The sequence below is a fragment of the Botrytis porri genome, assembly GCF_014898465.1.
Source record: "Botrytis porri strain MUCL 3234 chromosome Unknown BPOR_008, whole genome shotgun sequence".
NCBI classification, from domain to species: domain Eukaryota; kingdom Fungi; phylum Ascomycota; class Leotiomycetes; order Helotiales; family Sclerotiniaceae; genus Botrytis; species Botrytis porri.
In genome coordinates, this window is record NW_024066082.1 from 1557626 (window position 1) to 1577487 (window position 19862).

Consider the following 19862-nt stretch of genomic DNA (forward strand, 5'->3'; position numbering starts at 1 on the left):
AGCAGCCTTCCATCTAATTGACTTCATCATTTCAATGCATTGCATTTTGATCTGTGGAGGTCAATGATATAAGCAATAAATTAGGTAGCAGAGTTCAATTAAGATTCGGAGTAGGTTTAAACATCAGAGATAAGGAACTTATCCTATGTTTGGCTGCTTTCTTTAACTTAGAACAAGGTAAATATGTACATACTACAAATGATTCTGTACATCTTGAAGTTTCAAAATTTACAGATGTTGTAGGTATAATAACACCCTTTTTTGATGTGTACCCCTGTCGAAGTGCTAATCAGAGTTTCATCTTTTTCACCCCTCCCACCTACGATAGGGTAACCTTTAAGGTCATCACTTGCATTCTAAAATCGGCCGGAACAACGTATTCCGAAACATTAAATGAGGTCGCATCAGATAATCAAGAGGTCCATGGGGATGTTTGGATTTCTCTTTTCGACACAAACTTTATTGACTGTCAACATCTCAGTCATATTCTTCTTCCTTTCAGCCCAGGAGGATGCTCTTTATTTGGAATTTTTGATGGTCCGGTGAGACCAAGAAACATCGACTAATTATCTCTTTGTGACGAGCTAAGCCGTTTGCATTGATTCGAATCTTAGCTTATCATGGCCACTCCAACAATGCTCGATAATGGTACCAAATTTGACATTGCTTCATGGACGAACTGGACCGCAGTAAATGTTACGCAATATGTGCCATCTGCAAGGGATTTTGCTTTGGCAGGACCGCGAATGGTCATGAAACTTGGTTCCTTGCTTACAGTCCCGGAAAGTGTTGATAATATATTGGGTATAAGGATGGCAGCACGAATCATTCCAGAAGCTACTGGATCCGGCATACCTGATCCCGCAGAAACGATAACTGCCGCAGCAGTTGCGGGCATAAGGCAGATTGTAGAGACCAGCTCGGAAACATTGTCGGAACAGAATATCATGGAAAGCTCAAAGTTCTCTTTGGAGAGTGCGCGAAGTCTCGGAGGTTTATTTGCTTATGCCACAAGTAAATGGGCTCTTGGGTGTATAGTGATGGCCATCGTTTTGAATCGCACGCATATAATGGCCAGCACGAGAAGGCCACTCGAATTTTCATGGAAACCACGCTTCCTATTACGAATAATACCTATAATACTACTTCTCGTTCAAGCCAGATGGTTGCTGCAGTCAATACAATGCCAGACATCCCCTGATTTTGGTTATTTACGGTGGGGTAATTCTTCAAAATCCCATAACCTCCTATTCACCCAGGATGGAGGTCCCCTGCATACGTTCAGTCAAGTCCTTCTGTTTGGTACTGAGGATTCATCCTCATGTCTGGCGGTGAGTATGATTCCTAGTAACTATACTGTGGGGAACGAGACCAATTCTGGGGAGGGAATTCCCACCACATACGATCTTTCCGGATCTTTATCACTTCTATGGCCTTTATTTAAAACGTTCAGCTTCAGTCAATTTGTCGAAACAGTGTCCTGCGCTGTTCAAGGTAAGCTCACCCCATATGATTTCTCCTACCATCTTTTTGTGCATCCTCTAGATAGTGCTAGAGGATTGTGGTGTTTGAATTTTTCTTCATTTTACAAGATAGCTTGGGTATACCATAAGTATGTGACCTAACAACATCCAGGTCGTCAGGTCGCAGCCGAAACAGGAATGACGCTCTTCGAACACTCATTAGCCTTTGCTGAGGCCGATGCCGCCATTAGTGCTCAGATCGTTGGTTTTACCAAGATTAAGATTCCAGCGGAAGACAACTCAAACGCTGGATCCACTCAATTTGCTGTTACACGCTCCATGATCTTGAAGAAAATCAATACCACGCCAGAAGTCCTACTTGTTGGGTTTCTCTCAGTTATGAATCACTTGAGTAGTCACATTCTTGCAATCTTCGATATTCAAGGAAGATTTCGGTTACTTAGTACTGGATTCTGGGGCATATCATTCATGTCTGTGATTGTATGGAGTCTCGTGTCATTTTCTTTCGACCATCCTTCAAGCCAAGCATTATTGAGGTTTCCTACGGTTTGTATTATTGGATTTATTCCCCATGTTCTCGTTCTGTGCGGTATCATCATATGTTCAATCATATACGGCGTTGCATTGATCTTGTCTACAATAGCCCCTGCTAGTGGTATCGACGAGTCCAATATTCCAGTTGGACAAAACATGCCAGATACTCCTCGCCCTCGGTTATCCTTTCCGCAGAGAGTGATCAATGCACATCATAACATGCAAGCGAATGTCCCATTGTCGAGTATCCGAATAACAATGCACATGGACTTCTATACGGCTCTGCTAAGGACAGGATTTGCTGTTATGACTATGGCTAGTGAAGCTGTTTATCTGAATGAGAGTCGAGGGGTAAACGTCAAACCTAATACCTGGCTCGAAGATGATCGTCTACGTGAGATCGAAGAGACTGGAGCACAATGGCTAGGTCCAACTTTCAAAGCCCACGAATCTGAGCTTGCAATAGATGATCATATGCCTCATAATGTTGGTCTCGTAGCGGCTACTGATCAGAGGGTGCTTCCACAAAATACTAACAGTCCTTATGCGCGCGAGATGACTGCACAGAAGAATGCAAAGTCGAAAGGACAAGAGCGATCAGTTAGAGATGGTGTTGGTGCCACAGAGCGCAGTGGGCGTTGGGTAATGGCCTTGGAGTTCTTTCTTGGGATTAATAGATTAATTCTTAGCTGGTAAGTAATCTCCCATCATTTATAGTTCACAGAAGTGTCCATTCATCAACAGTTTGATAATGGAAGTCTACATCGGGAACAGGTACAATGCTATCACAAAGTTGCTTGCAATATTCATTTGCGGATTCACCTCCGCGCACGCTATACGCGTGTATATGCTGACAATTACTAATTCATGGATTGCAGGTGGGCAACATGTATCTTGATGTTTATGAGTTGGCTTGGAATTCAAAGCCGTCCAGGCTGGCTTCTTTGGCTCGTATCGCGAACAAAAAGAGACCCCGCCAGTACAGCCGTGCAAGCAAATGACCCAGATACACTTAACTTCTGGCTTCTGAATATCGATGGAGAATTGACTCTACCAAAAGATGACCATGTGGATGTAGAAGTAGAAATGAGACGGCGACTCAAGACCAGCCAAGAATATTGGAGTCGACACAGAGAGACTGAGTTAGACTCCAGTCTATATCAATGGTGGCTGAATGGCGGCTGGTGGGGGAGTGATGACAACAGTGGAACGTTCAGTCCTGAGACGAAAGATATAGAAGATGACATGACCAGTGTAATCTCCTGTTCGACAGAAGATGAACGAGATTGGGAGTCGGACGATGCCATTACAGATGGTCAAAGAACTCCCACACAACGATCGCCTCATCCATCGCGAGAATCTAGTCCATTTCTCGACACACCCCTATCCACAACAGATCTAGCTCAACTCTTACATCCTCGAAACCCCGAACAAAGAGCAGAAGCTCAAGCCCTCTCACTCCACCTCTCAAGCGATAAAATTCTAACTCGTTCCCGCTACCGCGAAATCATTCAGAGAGAACGAGCTCATGTCCTAACATCCACTCTTCAACGCCCCCCAAATTTCATCCCCTCCGATCCATCAGGCAAACTTTCCCCAGACGAAGAAGCCCAAATCCTCGAACATCTCATTATCTCCAAACGCAACTATCAAAAAGCTACCCAAGAACCGGCTTCCTGGATGCAGGGTGCATCCGGCATGGGAGAAAATGGCCCACAATGCGTGGTCTGTCAAAGCTCGCCTAGAAGCGTGATCGTTTGGCCTTGTCGTTGCTTGAGTTTATGCGATGATTGTCGTGTTACGCTTGCGATGAATAATTTTGACAAGTGCGTTTGTTGCAGGAGAGATGTGGTGAGTTTTAGTAGGATCTTTGTTCCATAGTGATGATAGATAGGGATGGGAATAAGACATGAGCAGGATGTGTGCGAACGGATGCACAAAATGATTTGTTAGCTATGGCACTCATCAGTTTGGGGTGGGGATTTGTGGTATGTTCGTGCGGTACGAGCATATTCATAGTTGACAGCACAACGGGTGGGATTTTTCTTTTCTTTTCTCTCAAGGGCGTGGGGATCTTATCGCGAGGAGTAGTACAAAGTTTTGCGTTTTCTTTTGTATCATTAGATTTACCTTTGTTATGTGATATGATGTGAGTCAGTAGTATTTATCATGACACGAGCACATATCACAATAACGCACATAATATTTATCACCAATCTTACCCGAAAATTCAATTCGCTCGATTTGTGTAATTCAGTACAGTACACCTTCATTTGAAGTGATTATTATTTACTATCTCGTGAAATCTCCGTCTAATCCTGACGTGTGGTATGACGTGCAAATAGCGCCTTCGAATCTGATCACCAGGGGTATCGCATCTCCGCTTATTTTTCTTTCTCCTGTTTGTATCCTGTCTCTTTTTGACGGCTTCATTATACAATTTTTCGCGCCAAAATGCTGAAAGTATGACGGGTGAATCTGAGTTTCCTATCTCTCTCCATTCACCCAATTCACATCTACTATATATTCAGCACATTTCATTTTTCATCTTTTTCTTTGCAACCCTAATTGAAATGGGAAACTCAATCCCCATCCTTCTCTAAAAACCCCGGATCATTCCTCACCCTCGCCTCAAACTTCTTCCACCACTCTTCAAACGCTTTGAGAGGCACCACTTCTACCCCCTTCCCATTCCCCGCATCCATAATATTCCCGCTAAAACTCGCGAGGAAATTAAATGCATTTTTTATGATACGTTGGGCCAGGACTAGCGTATCCGTATTCGTAGGCTGGGGCCTGGAGAGAACTAATGAGGTTCCAGGATTTGACGATGCGCCTGCGGAAGAAGAAGAATGGGACGAAGAAATTTGTGCCATTTGTGCGGATACTGATTCGGCGCTCTCGAGAGATATTCCGATGGTGATTTCGCGTTGTATTTGGGGACTTGAGAAGTCGGCGTCCATGTCGATTTCGGGGGCATTGTTTGAGGCGGGAGAGGAGACGTCGCGGTTGATTTTGAATATGGAGCTTTCTTTTCCGGGACCGATACCCCCGAGGAATTTGAAGGGAGGGTCGGATGATGTACCGGTGGGGGAGGGCGGGAGAGAGATGTAGACTGCGGCGGCGGTGGAGGGGGGGAGGGTGATTCCTGGGAGGATGAAGACGCAGATGTGTTGGTAGGAGCGGGCGGGTAGGGTGAAGGTAAAGGATGTTGGGGAGGGGGCAGAGGTGGGAGTTGTGATTGGTGGGAGGCCAGTTGGTATTCTGGAGGAGGGGGAGGGAGAGAGGTTAGCTTTTTGTTCGGTTGACTGGAAAGGAAAGGAAAGGAAAGATGGCTGAGGGCGGGTGGAGATGACGGAGAGAAATGAACTTACATGCCAAATAACTGAGGTAGTGAACGGGGAGCTTGCTCCATGGTGAATTTGTGATATTCTCGCGCGTAGTGTGATTGCGATGCGGATGTGACGTTAGTATTATAGGAATAATGGCTACTTCAGTATGTATGTACGTAGCTGATCAGAGTTCCAATTTGTGCTCAAAGAATGCGAATCACACGAATTAACACGATACAATGAATGTATCTAAATAAATTGGTAGCTTTTGTAAATAATAAAAATGCTTGTAAATTAAGTTTCTTCAATAAACTTAAGGAATTTTAACGTCATTCGCGAAAGTTCTCGTTATATCTATGAGAAGCTAAAAATAAAGATTGCGGGGCTGGAGCGGGGCAGCTTTTTTTGTGTGTACAAAGTACTTCGTAGTGGGGTGCAGATCTGGTGCAACACTGCAAAGTAATTTTATTAGTCATTGAGTTCAGTCATTCTTTGTTAATTCTGACTCCCGAGATTCATTAATACACCTTGGTATAATTGCACTAGCAGCAGTAGTACTGATTTGTATTGATATTTGTATAAAGGGTTTTTGAAATACTCTTTCTTATAAGACTCAGAAAGCAAATCTTTGGGATATTGGGTATAGGAATACAATTGTCATCTAATACTAGAAGTTTTTGGATACGCTTCATTCGACACATACCAAGCACACATTTCTAGAGAGAATACCTAGAGAAAACGACATCATGAAGACTTATTTAGATCTTGTTGATGAGTGCGATACGTAAGTATTTTTAATTTTGAGTTCTTTCATTAATTTGGCTGTTGCTAGATGGTATCACAGCATGGGAATGGTGGAGTGAGTGGTGACTTCTGAGGGAGGTAGCGGGGGTTGGACTGCTCTTGGAGAACACAATATCTTGTCAAACAGCCAAGTGGTTGGTCAAATAAAGTTTTAATCCGTTTGGAGATACATTGGATTACAAGAGTGAAGAGGAGCCATCTTCCCCAAGAGCGTTGTTGAATTGAGCGAACTGTCAAACTTCAAGTTCAATATACCAAATACTCCACGCAACTCCATAACCATATTCAATCTCATCCTGACCCTCAAAGTTTTCTCGCACTATCTATGCTTGCTTTCTCAAGTCGTACCCCGACTAATATCGCCTCAGATTCCCCTACCCGGAAAAAGATGCCACCGCCCACTCAACTCTGACCTCCACCCTCTACACTCTCATTCATGAGGACCCCTCCACATCCACCACCTACCCCCTGGGCTATATCACTCTCCCCGTCTACAGTGCTCTCCTCAAAGTTCCCACCAGCATCAAAGGAGAAATGAGCATCAACCAATCTCAGCGCACCATCTCCCTCTTTACGCAAGCCACCGAACCCGAACGCAGTGCCGCCGTTGCAGCAACATGCGAATATTGGCGCACCAACAAAACCTTCGAAGTTCTATCCGGCTGGCGGGATGAGCTATATCCTGTCTATGGTCCTGGAAATGAAGTACTCTGGTCCATTGAACGAAGCGCTTCGGTTTTGTTCGGTATTCTCGGTTATGGAATTCACATGATGGCATATGTGCGCTGTCCCGAAGTGAAATATGGCATGAAATTGTGGGTCCCGAGACGTTCGGCCACAAAACAGACGTATCCATCTATGTTAGACAACACAGTCGCAGGAGGAATGTCTACGGGAGAAGATAAATTCGAGGCTTTGGTGAGAGAGTGTATGGAAGAAGCTAGTTTTCCAGAAGATATTGTCAGGAAAAATGCAAAGGCTCACGGCGCTCTCACGTATTTCCATGTACGGGGAGCCACTGCTGGAGGAGAAACGGGTTTGATGCAGCCGGAATGTGAATACATTTATGATTTGGAGTTACCTGCTGATGTCATTCCTAAACCGAATGACAGCGAGGTGGAACAATTCTACCTTTGGACAGTGAAAGAAGTTCAAGAGCACATGAAGATGGGAGAGTTCAAATCCAATTGCGGAATTGTTCTATTGGATTTCTTCATCAGATACGGCATATTGACAAGGGAAAACGAGAGCGATTTCGACGAAATCAACAGCAGGATTCATAGAAAATTGCCATATCTAGGACCTCACAATATTTGAATATTTTAGTATTCCAGATTTGAAAAAGGTATCTGGTGCTTGAACGCCCTCAAGACTTTTTCAATTTCCCATCCACAACGCCCCACGCAAATGCAAAACCACATATGCATACGATAAATCGGGTTTGGTAACTAATCGATTTTCGTCTGCCAGATTCCTCACAAGGATTTCACCACACCATAGATAGCGAGTCCTTTCCTCTCTTCGTTTTCGGTTTCCCGGGCAGTTTCTCAGTTCTATCTATTTCTTGACGAGAAGGTAGACATAGTCGACTCTCAGAGGTGTAAGCTTCTTATAAGGACCCTCCAACCCCATCAACAATCCACCGAAGGAGATGTATGCCTTACTAAATCAGAAGTCAGCCAACCATTTCATAACATAGATAGATATCATAGCCATATAGCAAGCAAACCATCGATCCAATCCCCCATCTCAAGAAGAAGAAGAAACTCACATAAGATCACTATTCTCCTGATCCTCAAACTTATAAATCTTCCCATGACACACATAATCAAACATATCCGCAAGCGTAGCCTCACCCCCCAATCCCATGCGATTAGCATCTCTCCATCCCTTTCCATCATCCTTTGTACCATCCAAATTGAGAGATGTCGCAAGCACAACGCGAATCGTGTCGCCGACGGCTAATGGGAATAGCTCGGTATTGATATCCAAAAGCATAGAGACGGAGTGGTCGGCCGTGGAAGTCGCCTTGATACGTCCTACTCGTACATATTTCTTATGATCTAACTCGTTGACGGTGAAGTGCTCGTCGAAAAGTTGCGCGTCTTGAGGTCCAGACATTGTGGATTAGGAATGGGAGATCGTGGAAATTGTGATGGTACCGTTTGGACTTGAGGATCTTTAGGGTTTTGTATTGATTGTTATGTAAATTGATCGAGATGTCAAAATATAATTCTATCGGCCTTCGATTTAAATGATACGAAAGTGTGGTATTAATGGCGTTGCTACAAGTAAATACTCAGTAAAAGAAGCTTTGTCTTTCGCAAAATATTGCACTCATCCAAAAACATCGAAAATCCAGCCGGAGATCGGTCAAACGAATATTCCGGCGCAAAAAAATTAATCGCAAGTAATTAGCTCATTCGCTTTTAGGTGGGATATAATCCCATAAAAATACCTACCCCGCGGCCATCAAAATTACTTCTCGTCATAATTCCCACCACCAATTTTTTCCAGCATGGCTTTTCGAAAACGTAACGTGGCAATCGCGCAACCGGGAATCCAAACCTCGCAGACTCCAATTCCGGAAAAAGTAGCACCGATTCCTGGGATTCGTCCCTCACCACTCGATGGTCGTCCCACGACATCGACGGGGATCCGTTCGCTGGATTCTATACTCGCTGGTCATGCGGGACTCGCACTCGGAACTTCGTTGCTACTCGAGGAGAGTGGGACTACGGATTTTGGGGGCACGCTGTTGAAATATTATGCTGCGGAGGGAGTGTTGCAAGGACATCATATTCATGTTTTGGGGATGCATCAAGGATGGGGAAGAGAATTGCCCGGAGTGGGTGTTGCGGAGGGATCATCTTCGAAGAAAGATGCGGAGAGTAAGGCGGCAGATGATAAGATGAAGATTGCGTGGAGATATGAGAGATTGGGGGAATTTGGGGCGAGTGGTGCTAGAGGTGGGTGGCCCTTTGTATATATGTTTGACGGATTCGTAGAAGAATATAATATCGAACTACAAAAGCTAATGATCTTATTTGTGTGTAGAGAGAAATACCGTGCAATCAAGTACAGGCTCTTCGGGTCCACCTTCAATATTCTGTCACGACTTCGATCTTAGTAAACGATTGATTCCACCTTCGTCTACTCAGATGCATTTCATTCCCACGATTCTCAGGCCCGACTTCGAATTCGCAGATACAACAAACGAAACAAAATCACCCTTCACACCATTCCTCCAACATCTCTCGATTCAACTCTCCCGAACCCCTCCTACAACTATCCACCGCATCATCATTCCCTCCCTCCTCTCACCAGCTCTATACCCCTCGCATGCCTCTCTCCCCCACCACATCCTCCCCTTCCTCCACGCTCTGCGCGCTCTACTCCGCCAACACCCCACCCGACTAACTCTCATGCTCACCCTTCCTCTCCCCCTACACCCCCGCACTACCGCCCTCACAAAATGGATCGAGCTCCTCAGCGACGGCGTTCTCGAAATCGCTCCATTCCCATCTATAGCCATCATCCCTAAAGCCACACCCTCTAGCTCCTCGAATCCCGCTCAAGAAGAGCCTCCACAAGGCATGCTCAAAATCCATCGCCTACCCATATTCCACGAAAAGGGCGGTGGAAGTGCGGGATTCGCAGGCGATGATTTGGCATTCTCCCTAAGTAGGAGAAAGGGACTGGTAATCAAACCCTACAGTCTACCACCCGTTGAAGACGAAGGGGAAGAACAAAAGGGCGGGATCGACATAGATGGAAAGGGAGGAAAAGCCACCAAAGTCGATATAGAATTTTAGATCATCATAATTCCCCCCCATCTAATAAATAGATGGACAAAATTTGTATGTAGCATAGCACCGGCGTTTGAGACGGATAGGCAACTTTACTCGGAATCGGAATGTTCAATATGATCTCCCAACATATCTTGCATCTGGAATTGGTTCCAAGTACCGTGTCCATTGGATGTGATGGCTCCCATGTAGTTACTGTCATATATGGCTTCTCGGGGATTATATGACATTCCTGAGATATGACGACGGGCTCCTTCACCCAGACATGAGGTGAGTATCATCCATGCTGTAGTATTTGTTAGTGCTTGAGTGATGTGTGAGGGGTGGGAATGGTTCAGGATAGGATCACATGCCGATGAAAAGCGTAATGCCAATTGACATCACTAGAATCAAGGGCCAAAGTGCAGGCATTGTGAATCATGGGATATTCAGGAAATGTTGCTTCATGCTATTCACGCAGAGCTGGAGGTGAAAAGGTCATGCTGACTAATGCAATATCGCATCTTCGATATGTTGAAAGTACTTGCATTTCAAACTTTTACATGGAGATACAATGTATATGCTACAAAAGTCTTCATCGGTTAGTGTGATGTTTTATATGAGATCACGGTATCACGAATGCTGCAATGAATATTGCAATTGGCAAATGGTTTAAATTATGACTATCTGATAATGCACTAAACCTGCCACTGAAGGCATTTCATCATTCCATAGTGCTGAAAACTAAAGGACCTACCTTAATCCGAACTTACCTGTAAGTATTATCCAAATCAACTTACTACACCAACATGACAAGCATTCAAATTCAAAGACTCAAATGAACCTAATAGCACCCATCAATTAGCATGGAACTAATACTGATGTTTAATGCCAAATATGAATTTCCAAGATTGTTCAGAAAGCCGTTTAAATCAAGCACTTCAACCGGCGACAGAGACTTGAATTACAAGACGCAAGACGAATCTCTGAAGCTCTGAAACCCCAGCTCCACAACCTATCATCCCAAGCTTGAAGGCCTAGTCCGGTGCGGGAGTAGGGTTCGGTTGATGAGCATTCATGGAATGGATAAGCTGTTATCATCATAACGAGGAAGTGCTGAAGGTGATGTAGAGTATACCGTACCTATGAATATCGTTTTTGCGCCTTTGATGCGGAACATGTGGAAAGAATCTGTAACTGAAGTGACAATTAGCTTTTGTAATGCTTAATTTGTTAAAAAGCAAATTGAGGTAATGTCTTTTTGGATCAGAAAATTTTTGGTATATTGGTTATCAACATGAAAGTTCAGAAGCAGAACTGATTATTTTTTTTTCATCATATAAAGACTGCTTGGAGCGCGAAAATTGGAAGATAGGTGAACTTACAAATGAGAAAACTCTTGCTTCAGGTGCAATAGATAGCAGTATAGTGTTGTTGGAATGTATGCTGTTCGAAGCGATCATTGTCCATAACCTTGAGACAATTGTTAGCAATTGAAAATAGTGAACATTTCTGATAGATATACGAGCATTAAAATCGTGGCTCATATGGTGATGCATGTTTGTTCGTGGCTCAGGAAATCGCCGAGAACTAAAAGGTGTGTAGTTTGAATCCGGGCCAGCACGATGTGAATGAAGAAAAGGATGTAAGAACTTACCAAGTTAATTGGGAAAATAGTCCGGCTGCGACTGAAGATATTAGTGCTCGAAGTTTTAAACTTCTTGTCCATTAATACCGTTGCATCAGATATCGCTGGTATACTTATTGTAATGCATTGCTTGAGAAGCAATTGAAGAGGTTCGAGATGTTGAAGAAGGAAACTTGCAACTATCTCGATACCAAATCAGAAGAATATTTTTTAATGTATGGAAGAGAAAATCTGGTCGAGGTTCGCGAAAATTTAAGAAGCTTCAACCGCGCTAAAACTGTTTGCAAGGATAGTATCGGTCCGTCTATTTTTCCGAACTCCCCGGCAAAAATGTTGATACTTCCTACCGCAGAGAGCTGTTTGCGATGAAAGTAAAAACTAGAAAGACGATACAATAAATAATAATTTGGATTGACCATTTTCACCAATTTTTATATCAATCATGTCTGATCGAAGGAGAATAAATGGCCCCCCTAGTGGAACAAATCCACCAGTCTTTTTAAAGTATCTTACCAAAGATTCAAAGAATCGTCCAGAACGACCTTCAAGGAATAGACAACCCAATGTTTTAAGGAAAATTTGTATGTATATATCAATTTTAATACCAATAGTTCTCAACTCATCTTCGACCAGTTTTAAAAACCGGTGTAACACCATCAGCATCAGGATCCGCATATCTCGAACTTGAACCATCTCAACCCTCGAATCTATCAGCCCCAGGCCTTGCTTCCCTCTCTACATCCGGTCTCAAACTTGCATGTACCGTCCATGGCCCTCGACCATTACCTAAATCCGCCGCATTTTCACCGCATATGATCCTACAGACTCATGTTAAATATGCGCCATTTGCAGCTAGAAGAAGACGAGGATATGTCAGAGATACAAGTGAAAGGGATCTTGGAGTGCATTTGGAAACGGCATTGAGAGGTGTAATCATCGGTGATAGATGGCCTAAGAGCGGAGTAGAGATAAACATTACGATTCTTGAAGGCGAGGAGGATCATTGGTGGGGTGATGATAAATCTTTTGGTTCGTTGACTGCTGGTGGATGGGGTATGATGAGTGTACTCAGTGGTTGTATTACTGTTGCTTCTGCAGCTATTGCCGATGCTGGGATTGATTGTGTTGATGTTGTTTCTGGCGGAGTCGCCGCATTAGTACGTTCACCGGCCACTCCAGAGCAGGATGGTTCCACTGAATTGGTCTTGGACCCAGTACCATCTGAACATAAGGAAATTCTAGCTGCATGTATTGTGGCATATCTTCCAGCTCGAGAAGAGATTACAGACCTTTGGGTGAAAGGAGATATTGGGCATTCAACTGAGTCTAATACTGATGATCCATCTTACGGAAAACTTACGGAAAATGCGGTACAGGCAGCTTTGGGTGCACATAGGGTTCTCATTGGAGCTCTGAAGGAAACTGCAGATATCAAATTCAGAAGATAAAACTGTACTTTCAATGCTTGCTCGTGTGTTTGAGATTGGAGTTTTTGGGCGTTAGAAAAGAGAGTAATCATCAGCCAATATTGGCTTAGGATGAACAAGGCGTTAAAGGAAATTAGGACCTTACTGCATTGCATGAAAGCGAGGAGTTTCTCGTGATCTATCGAAAGTTAGGCTTCGATATCTACGTTGAATGATTACAGAATTGTCATTGTTCATTTTTAAACATGGATACACATTTTTCTTGATACACCTTTTTACATGATTGATTCTATGCTGTATGTTTCAACATTCAGATTGTCCGTCATCCTATGAATGAATACTATTCAAAAAGTCCAATTGAAGCCCCTTCACATTCTTGACAATAAAAGAGCACCACAAACACTCCTCTCATCTTTATAGAGGTTTAGATATGATATATGAAAAATATCTAAAGAAATCTCTCAAACAAACACCAAGCTTTCACTTCATACAAAAACACTGAGTATTCTAAGCCAAACTGCATACCAATACCCTCCCAAAAATAAAAACATCCCTAAACTCAATCGTTTCGTTCATGTATCCACAGTTCGCTTTCATCATCTTGTGGTATATAGAAGACCAAACTTCCCATATCCCAAGTCAACTTGATGAACAATTTGGAGAAATTATTGATCACCTTCTTAAACACCATACTTTGATATTTCAATACAACACAACACAACGTTGTAATCTCACTCTTAAATTACGTCTCTAACATCGCTAAACCTTCTAGCTCCTCAGTATCACTCAGGAAGGCGGATCAGCAATTCAATTACTTGCCAATATACAAACTCGGTAAGCTAAAGAGTGAAAAGAAGGACGCGAATAACAACAAATATGCCCTCGAAAATCCAACTCGATGAAAATCTGGTGTTTTTGTATATTTGTCTACAGAAGTCAGATATGAAAACTGTGAGTACATTCCATGAATGGGATTTGATGTTGATGATCTGGTTATATATTGACAACTCTGTAAACTACGCACCGCCCGTTGCACCCTACCCATTTTATATCCCCCATCCCCTTTCCCATCAAGTCAATCAATATCCATGATTTCCTTCCTCTGACTTTCTCTCCATCTTATAGATTGATTTCGCAGCCGTAGGCCACACGACTAATCTCAAATCCCCCGCCGCACGTATGCGCTACACAAGACTGAAACGCCAGATTGAAAGGGGAGTTATTGGGGCGAATGCGAATATTAATCTTGGGGGTGGGGGTGATGAGAGGGAGCGGAATAGAGAGGAGAAGGAAAGGAGAAAGGAGAAGAGAGAGAAGAAGATGAGGGAGAAGAAGGAGAAGGAGGAGGAGAAGAAGGAGGAGAAGAAGGAGAGAGAGGGTGTGGAAAAGAAGGAGGGAGGGGAGGGAAAAGAGTGGGATAGGGTGGAAATGAAAATGGGTGGCGGGGTGGAGAAAAAGGAAGGGAAAAGGAAGAGAGAAATTGAGCTTGAGAGTAATACGGAATCAGACGCAGACGCGATCTCAGAACCGGATTTCCAGCTGCAAGGATGGAAAAAACTCTATCCTCAAAAATTCATCCTCTCCATTCCCCGCAGATTTTCTCCCTTCCAACCAAGCTTCCACGTACCCGCACACCGAACATCCCTCTCACCCACACCTCCCCAATTATCCCGCACCTTCTGCTCCGCAAACCAACATCTCGCAATCTCAACGCGATATCTCAGATTCACAACCCATCTCCCAAACTCAGCCCTCCCAAACCCCCACCTCTCCCCCCCTCAACCCCCAAATAAAACTCGAACCCTACTCCCCCTTCTCCTCATTCTCATCCTATTCTACCGAGCGCAGCCTTCCGAATTTCCACGAGCACGTCACTACTACCACCGCCGATAACAACAACGAAGAAAACGAAGACGCAGATTCCGAAGACGAAATGCCGCTTGCGAAACGGAGGGGTGTGGGAAGACGATATACTTCTCATTCGCATTCGCAATCTCAATCTCATTCTCCAAATGGAAATCCAAATCCAAGCAGGGAAATGATCTCACAAACAAATACGTCGAAAATCGCAGAGGGATATAGAGATGCACATTCTCAATCTCATCCCCACTCTCTTTCTCATTCTCATTCCCATGGATTTTCTGAAATGAGAGATCCATATCAAAGCGAAACGTCGAATGAATACACATACACATATACCCACTTTCCTCGCTCCTCCACCGCGAATCCCATACACGAACCTGGTGCTGGTACTTCTTCTCAATACACATACGCATACGCATACCCGAATCCCTACCAACATCCCTATCAACATCCCTACACCTACAGCTCACCCTACAAATCTATCTACACTCCTCACACTTCCGGTTCTCCCGAGATATTCGAGGTCTTGGATTCCACGCCCTCTTCCTCTCCCTCATTTCCCTCTCCCTCATCTCCATCAAAATCAAAATCTCCATCAAACCCCACCTCCACACTCTCAAACAAACCTCCTCACCCATCCCCCCATCCCCCACCTCAACCCCACCCCTACAACTGGACCGACACATACCAATCCTACCGACATCTCTGGGGTACCGAGCGCCTCGCACGGGTCTCGCCTCCTCCTCCTCCTCCTCTGCTTCCGTCCCCGTCCCCGTCTGTATCGACTTCTTTGCTTTTACACCATAACCACAATCACAACCACAACCACAATAGCAATAGCAATAACTACAACGATAACAATATCGCTACTGCGAACACGACTTCCGAATCTGATTTTCCTCCCCTTCCTACTCCTACTCAGTCGCCTCGTTCTAATACTCATTTATCGTTGTCGCAGTGGTGAGTGATTGATTGATTGGTTGCTTGCTTGCTTCCTTCGAGTTTTATTTTCCCAGTCTAGATAAGGTTTAGATGAGATTAGAAAAGGTTGCAATAGATCAGGCAGGATTAGACCAAATAGATTTAACTCTACCATCTCATCTCATTTCGAAATATAGAAATGGCTACTCCCATTTCAGATTTCACCTCCGCAATTGCTTTCTCCTAGATGACATACCAGATACACATAAGAAATGAATAATATCGAAACAATCCCATCACATTCTCATCCACTCCACAAAGATAATATCACAGACACCCCAAAATTGTGCACGAGAAAATGATTATATATATCAACTGAATTAATTAATTCATCGGCATACTATGATAATGCCTCTCATCTCATACTCTATGTGCAGTACAGATATACCATCCATCTATTCGCGATCGCTGTCTCAAGATTGCAATGGTAATCCCATGCGTATCCTAGAGAATATGTATGTACAAAAGTCCTTCTCTGTAATAGCCATAATATCCACAAGCTGCGCCATATGTCAAGCCAAGCTTGCAGTCATTTATACTCAATCAGCAACATCCATCATTCCCAACGCCATTTTTCAAATCCCATTGCATTCCAAGTAAAAGCGCCATGCTAAAAGAAGAATATATGATAAAATAAGGATAAAGAGAGAAGCTCCCCAGTTTCGAATTGGAACATGTTTCCTCATTCACTGGTCTGTCGATTCATCCATTCTCGGATTCTCGTGTCATGACTCTTCGAGCGGCGTCATTAACGGACTTTTCCTTGTTGGACTACCCGTTCTACTTCTTCTTCCTGCACCCAAGGAATGCAAAGTAGGAGCCAATCTTTCCCGACTTTCCGTTCTGACTACCAGACCACTTCTACTCCATGCATTTGGAATGCCGCTTCCCAGACCAAGGCCAACACCTTGGCCATGCTGCGAATTATTATCGAAATAATTGGCCGCCTCAAAATTAACCACATTCAACTTTGGAGTTGCCAATCCAGAAGATCTTCCTACTCGAGATCCTTCACTTCCATCCGAATTGTCGTTTTCTTCGGATGAATCAATGTCACCCAATTCGAACTCAGCAGCGGCATCACCATCTTCCAATACCCGTTCGTAACTAGTGGAGCCTCGAGATCCGAATAACTTTCCTGTGCCGAAGAAACCACGAGAACCTTTCTTTGGGCTACCTGGTCGACGGTTCCGACGTATAATTGTAGTGACACCTCTATATAACCGAAGCCTTCTATCCCTCTTGCGGAATAGATAAGCAAAGACTACTACAAGAAAGAAAAATAAGAGAAGCCCAGGAGTGGATCGAGAATGTGCCTTTTCAATGAGATCATCGGCTGCATCAGACCAATCATCGTCGTCTTGAGTTACGGGATTTGCATTCGAGCCAGCCAATTGAAAGTCTGTGGGGACTCCCAAAGTATTGCTACCAAAGCCGACTGGTAAAGCGTCCTCACTTGCTGGGGGAACTTGACCAGATGCATACAATATCATCTTTCCCAATGTCCAACTGACTTCTACTCCATCAATCTTATCGACTGCTTGAAATGGATCCAAGAAACCTTTGCCTTTCGAGTGAAGCATCATTTCCTTCGTCGCATTATAATTTGGTCCTGGCTTCTCCAATCCGACTCTCGGTACTCCAATTCCATCGTGAAGAACATTGATTAGCCATGAAGCTTTAAAGCAAACTTCTTGCGCTGTCTTGGCATCTACCTTCTTTCCCCATTTCTTCTTCTTGACCTCTTTCTCAATGTCATCCCATTCCTCACTGCAAAAATCTTTTACCAAAGCTTGATATTTCGTGAAATCATAGGCTCTATCTTTGTGTGACATTTCAAAAACCTCATGAGTTGTATGCCAATACTCAGAAACTCCAACGAAATGGTTGACATCAAAATCGATAGCAGGAACATGTTGCCCGTGAAGCAAGCAAGGTTGGTCGGCACAAGGGGCGTCTTTATCTAATAAGGGATATGTCGCTGCTAAGCATTGATCGAAGCGACCGGTACCTAATAAGATGGGATCTTTTCTCGGCGATTTCAAACCGTCAACAATATCTCCATCCAAGGTCGTTTTGAGGCCAGCTGGAAGACATGGGTCGAGCAATTCTTTGGTATCCTTGGTATAAGAAGCATCCATTAAACTTTCGACGTAACGATGTCTAGCTTGGTTGACACCAAATCCTAACCATGTCGTCGTGAAAACTTTATATTCTGCGGGTTGTCCATTCATAGTCCGCATTCGTAATAACTTGAGGTCATTTGCGTGTTTTTCGGCTTCGGTAGTATTGGGCGCAAATGCAATTTGCGCTGACGCTCCACCCATATCTAAAAATCCATATGTATGGTGTCCCTTGCCATGGGCATGTTCTTCTGGTGTATCGAAACCTCCGAGTAGATAATTTGCAGCGATCCATCCATATAGTCCTTCCGTTTCACCGGGGATAACTTGGATATGTAAACCACAATCTGGCAAGTCGAACTTTGTATGCTTTTGAGCATAGGCGCAAATCTCGGATAGAAGTACATTTTGTTGAACTTGAGGTAGTAATCGCATACCCGCTGTTGCCATTAAGAATATTGGTGTATCGGACACTTGATCTTTCGGGACGACATCGAGAGCGTGGTCGAGGAGCTGTTGTAAATGTTCTGGACCAACATCTTGAGGCCTTTCGCCGAACGTCGATACGCCTGGCTTTATCTTCTTCGTCCATTTCTTGTTGGTTTCCAACTTGGGCAAACTTTTTAGGGTGAGAGCATCGGGATTCTGTAATGCTTTGGCACTGTTAAGCCATCTATAGATGTGAACTCGAGTTCCTGACGAACCCGCGTCCAGGATCACACCATATCGCCCTATTTATTGACAATTGTTGGTTAGCAAAGGTTGATTGTGGTGTGAGTATAGCTGATGGATTTGTTGAAGGGTTGATTTACATTTACCCATGAGGAGAATGGGAATCGATTGAAATTGGTAAAAAGGTATCGAGGTGACGAGAGGTATTGAGCGACGAGGTGAGTTGGGTGGACGAAGGGAAGGGTGGTTGGTATGCTTGATAGGGTGATCTCTTCAATCCCTTATCTTTTCGATATTTTGCGATGATTAAGATTACGAGTGTAGATGTATATGTATGAGGTGAGATGCGAGGTAAATCGGACCATAGAAGTAATTGCCTCCAGCTGATGAAGATTTCCAAGGTTTCCTCAATCCCTTATCTCTTCGGAAGTTTTGCGAGTGTCGATATTATGGATTTGAATGCATTCGGTCGAAAGTTTCAATGGGAAAGAGCGAAAGGGGTGTACTGACTGTCTGTTATGAACGGAGAAGAACGCTGAAAACGAATGGAATGATCTTCAACGAGTGGAACTATTGAGATCAAAGTAAGGTAGTAGGTAAGATTACTTGGTACATGAAAATAGGTGGGAGGATTGATTTTGTTTTGTTTTGTTTGTTAATTGATTAAGTTAACTAAAGAAAGTATTTGGTAATTGGTTCTTCGTATTGCGATAGCGATGATATACTAGGTATGCATGAACGGTTGTGAATGCGAATGTGAACCTAAGTAAAATGGAGTGGTGAGTGGGTGAATTGGTGCAGATTAGGTAATCTTACCAGGTAGGGACGGATGAATTTATCGCAGGACCAAGACATTACCAAGAACCGCCTAATTTGGTATAAAAGCTTGGGGAGATTATAGGATATGATTGGATAAGAGACAGAAAAACAGGGGATGGTCAGAAGAATTAATGCCTTAATATGTGTCGATACAGATCTAAGGCCACAGGATCTATATTTAAAACACCCATCACTAAACCTTATTAGTAATAACCTATTCCGTCTAGTCCACTTGCATGGTGCAGCATCATTATTCCACACACCAACCAATCGATCCTACTCTATCTATTCAATGCCCACCACCGCCCACCGAATCCACCAAACAAACTTCTTTGAACTTTTCGTCAAAGGAAAACCCCTCCTCAAGATGTTGGGGATAACAATACG

The 19862-nt window shown here is 43.7% G+C and overlaps 10 protein-coding genes across 10 annotated transcripts; 5 read left to right on the forward strand and 5 right to left on the reverse strand.

Moving 5' to 3' along the window:
- Nucleotides 1-620: 620 nt before the first annotated feature.
- Nucleotides 621-3899, forward strand: EAF01_006577 (uncharacterized protein; the record flags this gene model as incomplete). The annotated part of the gene is made up of 3 exons (XM_038914831.1): nt 621-1494; nt 1636-2710; nt 2897-3899. 3 exons carry the CDS (start codon nt 621-623, stop codon nt 3897-3899), a joined length of 2952 nt encoding a protein of 983 aa, XP_038769786.1.
- Nucleotides 3900-4600: 701 nt separating this feature from the next.
- EAF01_006578 (uncharacterized protein) lies at nt 4601-5433 on the reverse strand (the record flags this gene model as incomplete). Its single annotated transcript, XM_038914832.1, has 2 exons — nt 4601-5282; nt 5393-5433. 2 exons carry the CDS (start codon nt 5431-5433, stop codon nt 4601-4603), a joined length of 723 nt encoding a protein of 240 aa, XP_038769787.1.
- Nucleotides 5434-6096: 663 nt separating this feature from the next.
- On the forward strand, nt 6097-7471 carry EAF01_006579 (uncharacterized protein; the record flags this gene model as incomplete). Its single annotated transcript, XM_038914833.1, has 2 exons — nt 6097-6134; nt 6523-7471. 2 exons carry the CDS (start codon nt 6097-6099, stop codon nt 7469-7471), a joined length of 987 nt encoding a protein of 328 aa, XP_038769788.1.
- Nucleotides 7472-7711: 240 nt separating this feature from the next.
- EAF01_006580 (uncharacterized protein) lies at nt 7712-8275 on the reverse strand (the record flags this gene model as incomplete). Its single annotated transcript, XM_038914834.1, has 2 exons — nt 7712-7817; nt 7926-8275. The coding sequence occupies 2 exons, from the start codon at nt 8273-8275 to the stop codon at nt 7712-7714; spliced, it is 456 nt and encodes a 151-aa protein (XP_038769789.1).
- Nucleotides 8276-8672: 397 nt separating this feature from the next.
- Nucleotides 8673-9969, forward strand: EAF01_006581 (uncharacterized protein; the record flags this gene model as incomplete). The annotated part of the gene is made up of 2 exons (XM_038914835.1): nt 8673-9123; nt 9212-9969. 2 exons carry the CDS (start codon nt 8673-8675, stop codon nt 9967-9969), a joined length of 1209 nt encoding a protein of 402 aa, XP_038769790.1.
- An 86-nt stretch (nt 9970-10055) lies between these two features.
- On the reverse strand, nt 10056-10374 carry EAF01_006582 (uncharacterized protein; the record flags this gene model as incomplete). The annotated part of the gene is made up of 2 exons (XM_038914836.1): nt 10056-10249; nt 10317-10374. The coding sequence occupies 2 exons, from the start codon at nt 10372-10374 to the stop codon at nt 10056-10058; spliced, it is 252 nt and encodes an 83-aa protein (XP_038769791.1).
- A 711-nt stretch (nt 10375-11085) lies between these two features.
- On the reverse strand, nt 11086-11717 carry EAF01_006583 (uncharacterized protein; the record flags this gene model as incomplete). The annotated part of the gene is made up of 4 exons (XM_038914837.1): nt 11086-11139; nt 11328-11415; nt 11600-11659; nt 11704-11717. 4 exons carry the CDS (start codon nt 11715-11717, stop codon nt 11086-11088), a joined length of 216 nt encoding a protein of 71 aa, XP_038769792.1.
- A 315-nt stretch (nt 11718-12032) lies between these two features.
- EAF01_006584 (uncharacterized protein) lies at nt 12033-13038 on the forward strand (the record flags this gene model as incomplete). Its single annotated transcript, XM_038914838.1, has 2 exons — nt 12033-12171; nt 12224-13038. 2 exons carry the CDS (start codon nt 12033-12035, stop codon nt 13036-13038), a joined length of 954 nt encoding a protein of 317 aa, XP_038769793.1.
- An 855-nt stretch (nt 13039-13893) lies between these two features.
- EAF01_006585 (uncharacterized protein) lies at nt 13894-15844 on the forward strand (the record flags this gene model as incomplete). The annotated part of the gene is made up of 3 exons (XM_038914839.1): nt 13894-13968; nt 14143-14640; nt 14768-15844. The coding sequence occupies 3 exons, from the start codon at nt 13894-13896 to the stop codon at nt 15842-15844; spliced, it is 1650 nt and encodes a 549-aa protein (XP_038769794.1).
- Nucleotides 15845-16166: 322 nt separating this feature from the next.
- EAF01_006586 (uncharacterized protein) lies at nt 16167-19390 on the reverse strand. Its single transcript, XM_038914840.1, has 2 exons — nt 18797-19390; nt 16167-18715 (listed from the first exon to the last, which is right to left on the reverse strand). The coding sequence occupies exons 1-2, from the start codon at nt 18804-18806 to the stop codon at nt 16587-16589; spliced, it is 2139 nt and encodes a 712-aa protein (XP_038769795.1). The 5' UTR covers nt 18807-19390; the 3' UTR covers nt 16167-16586.
- Between the last annotated feature and the right edge of the window lie 472 nt (nt 19391-19862).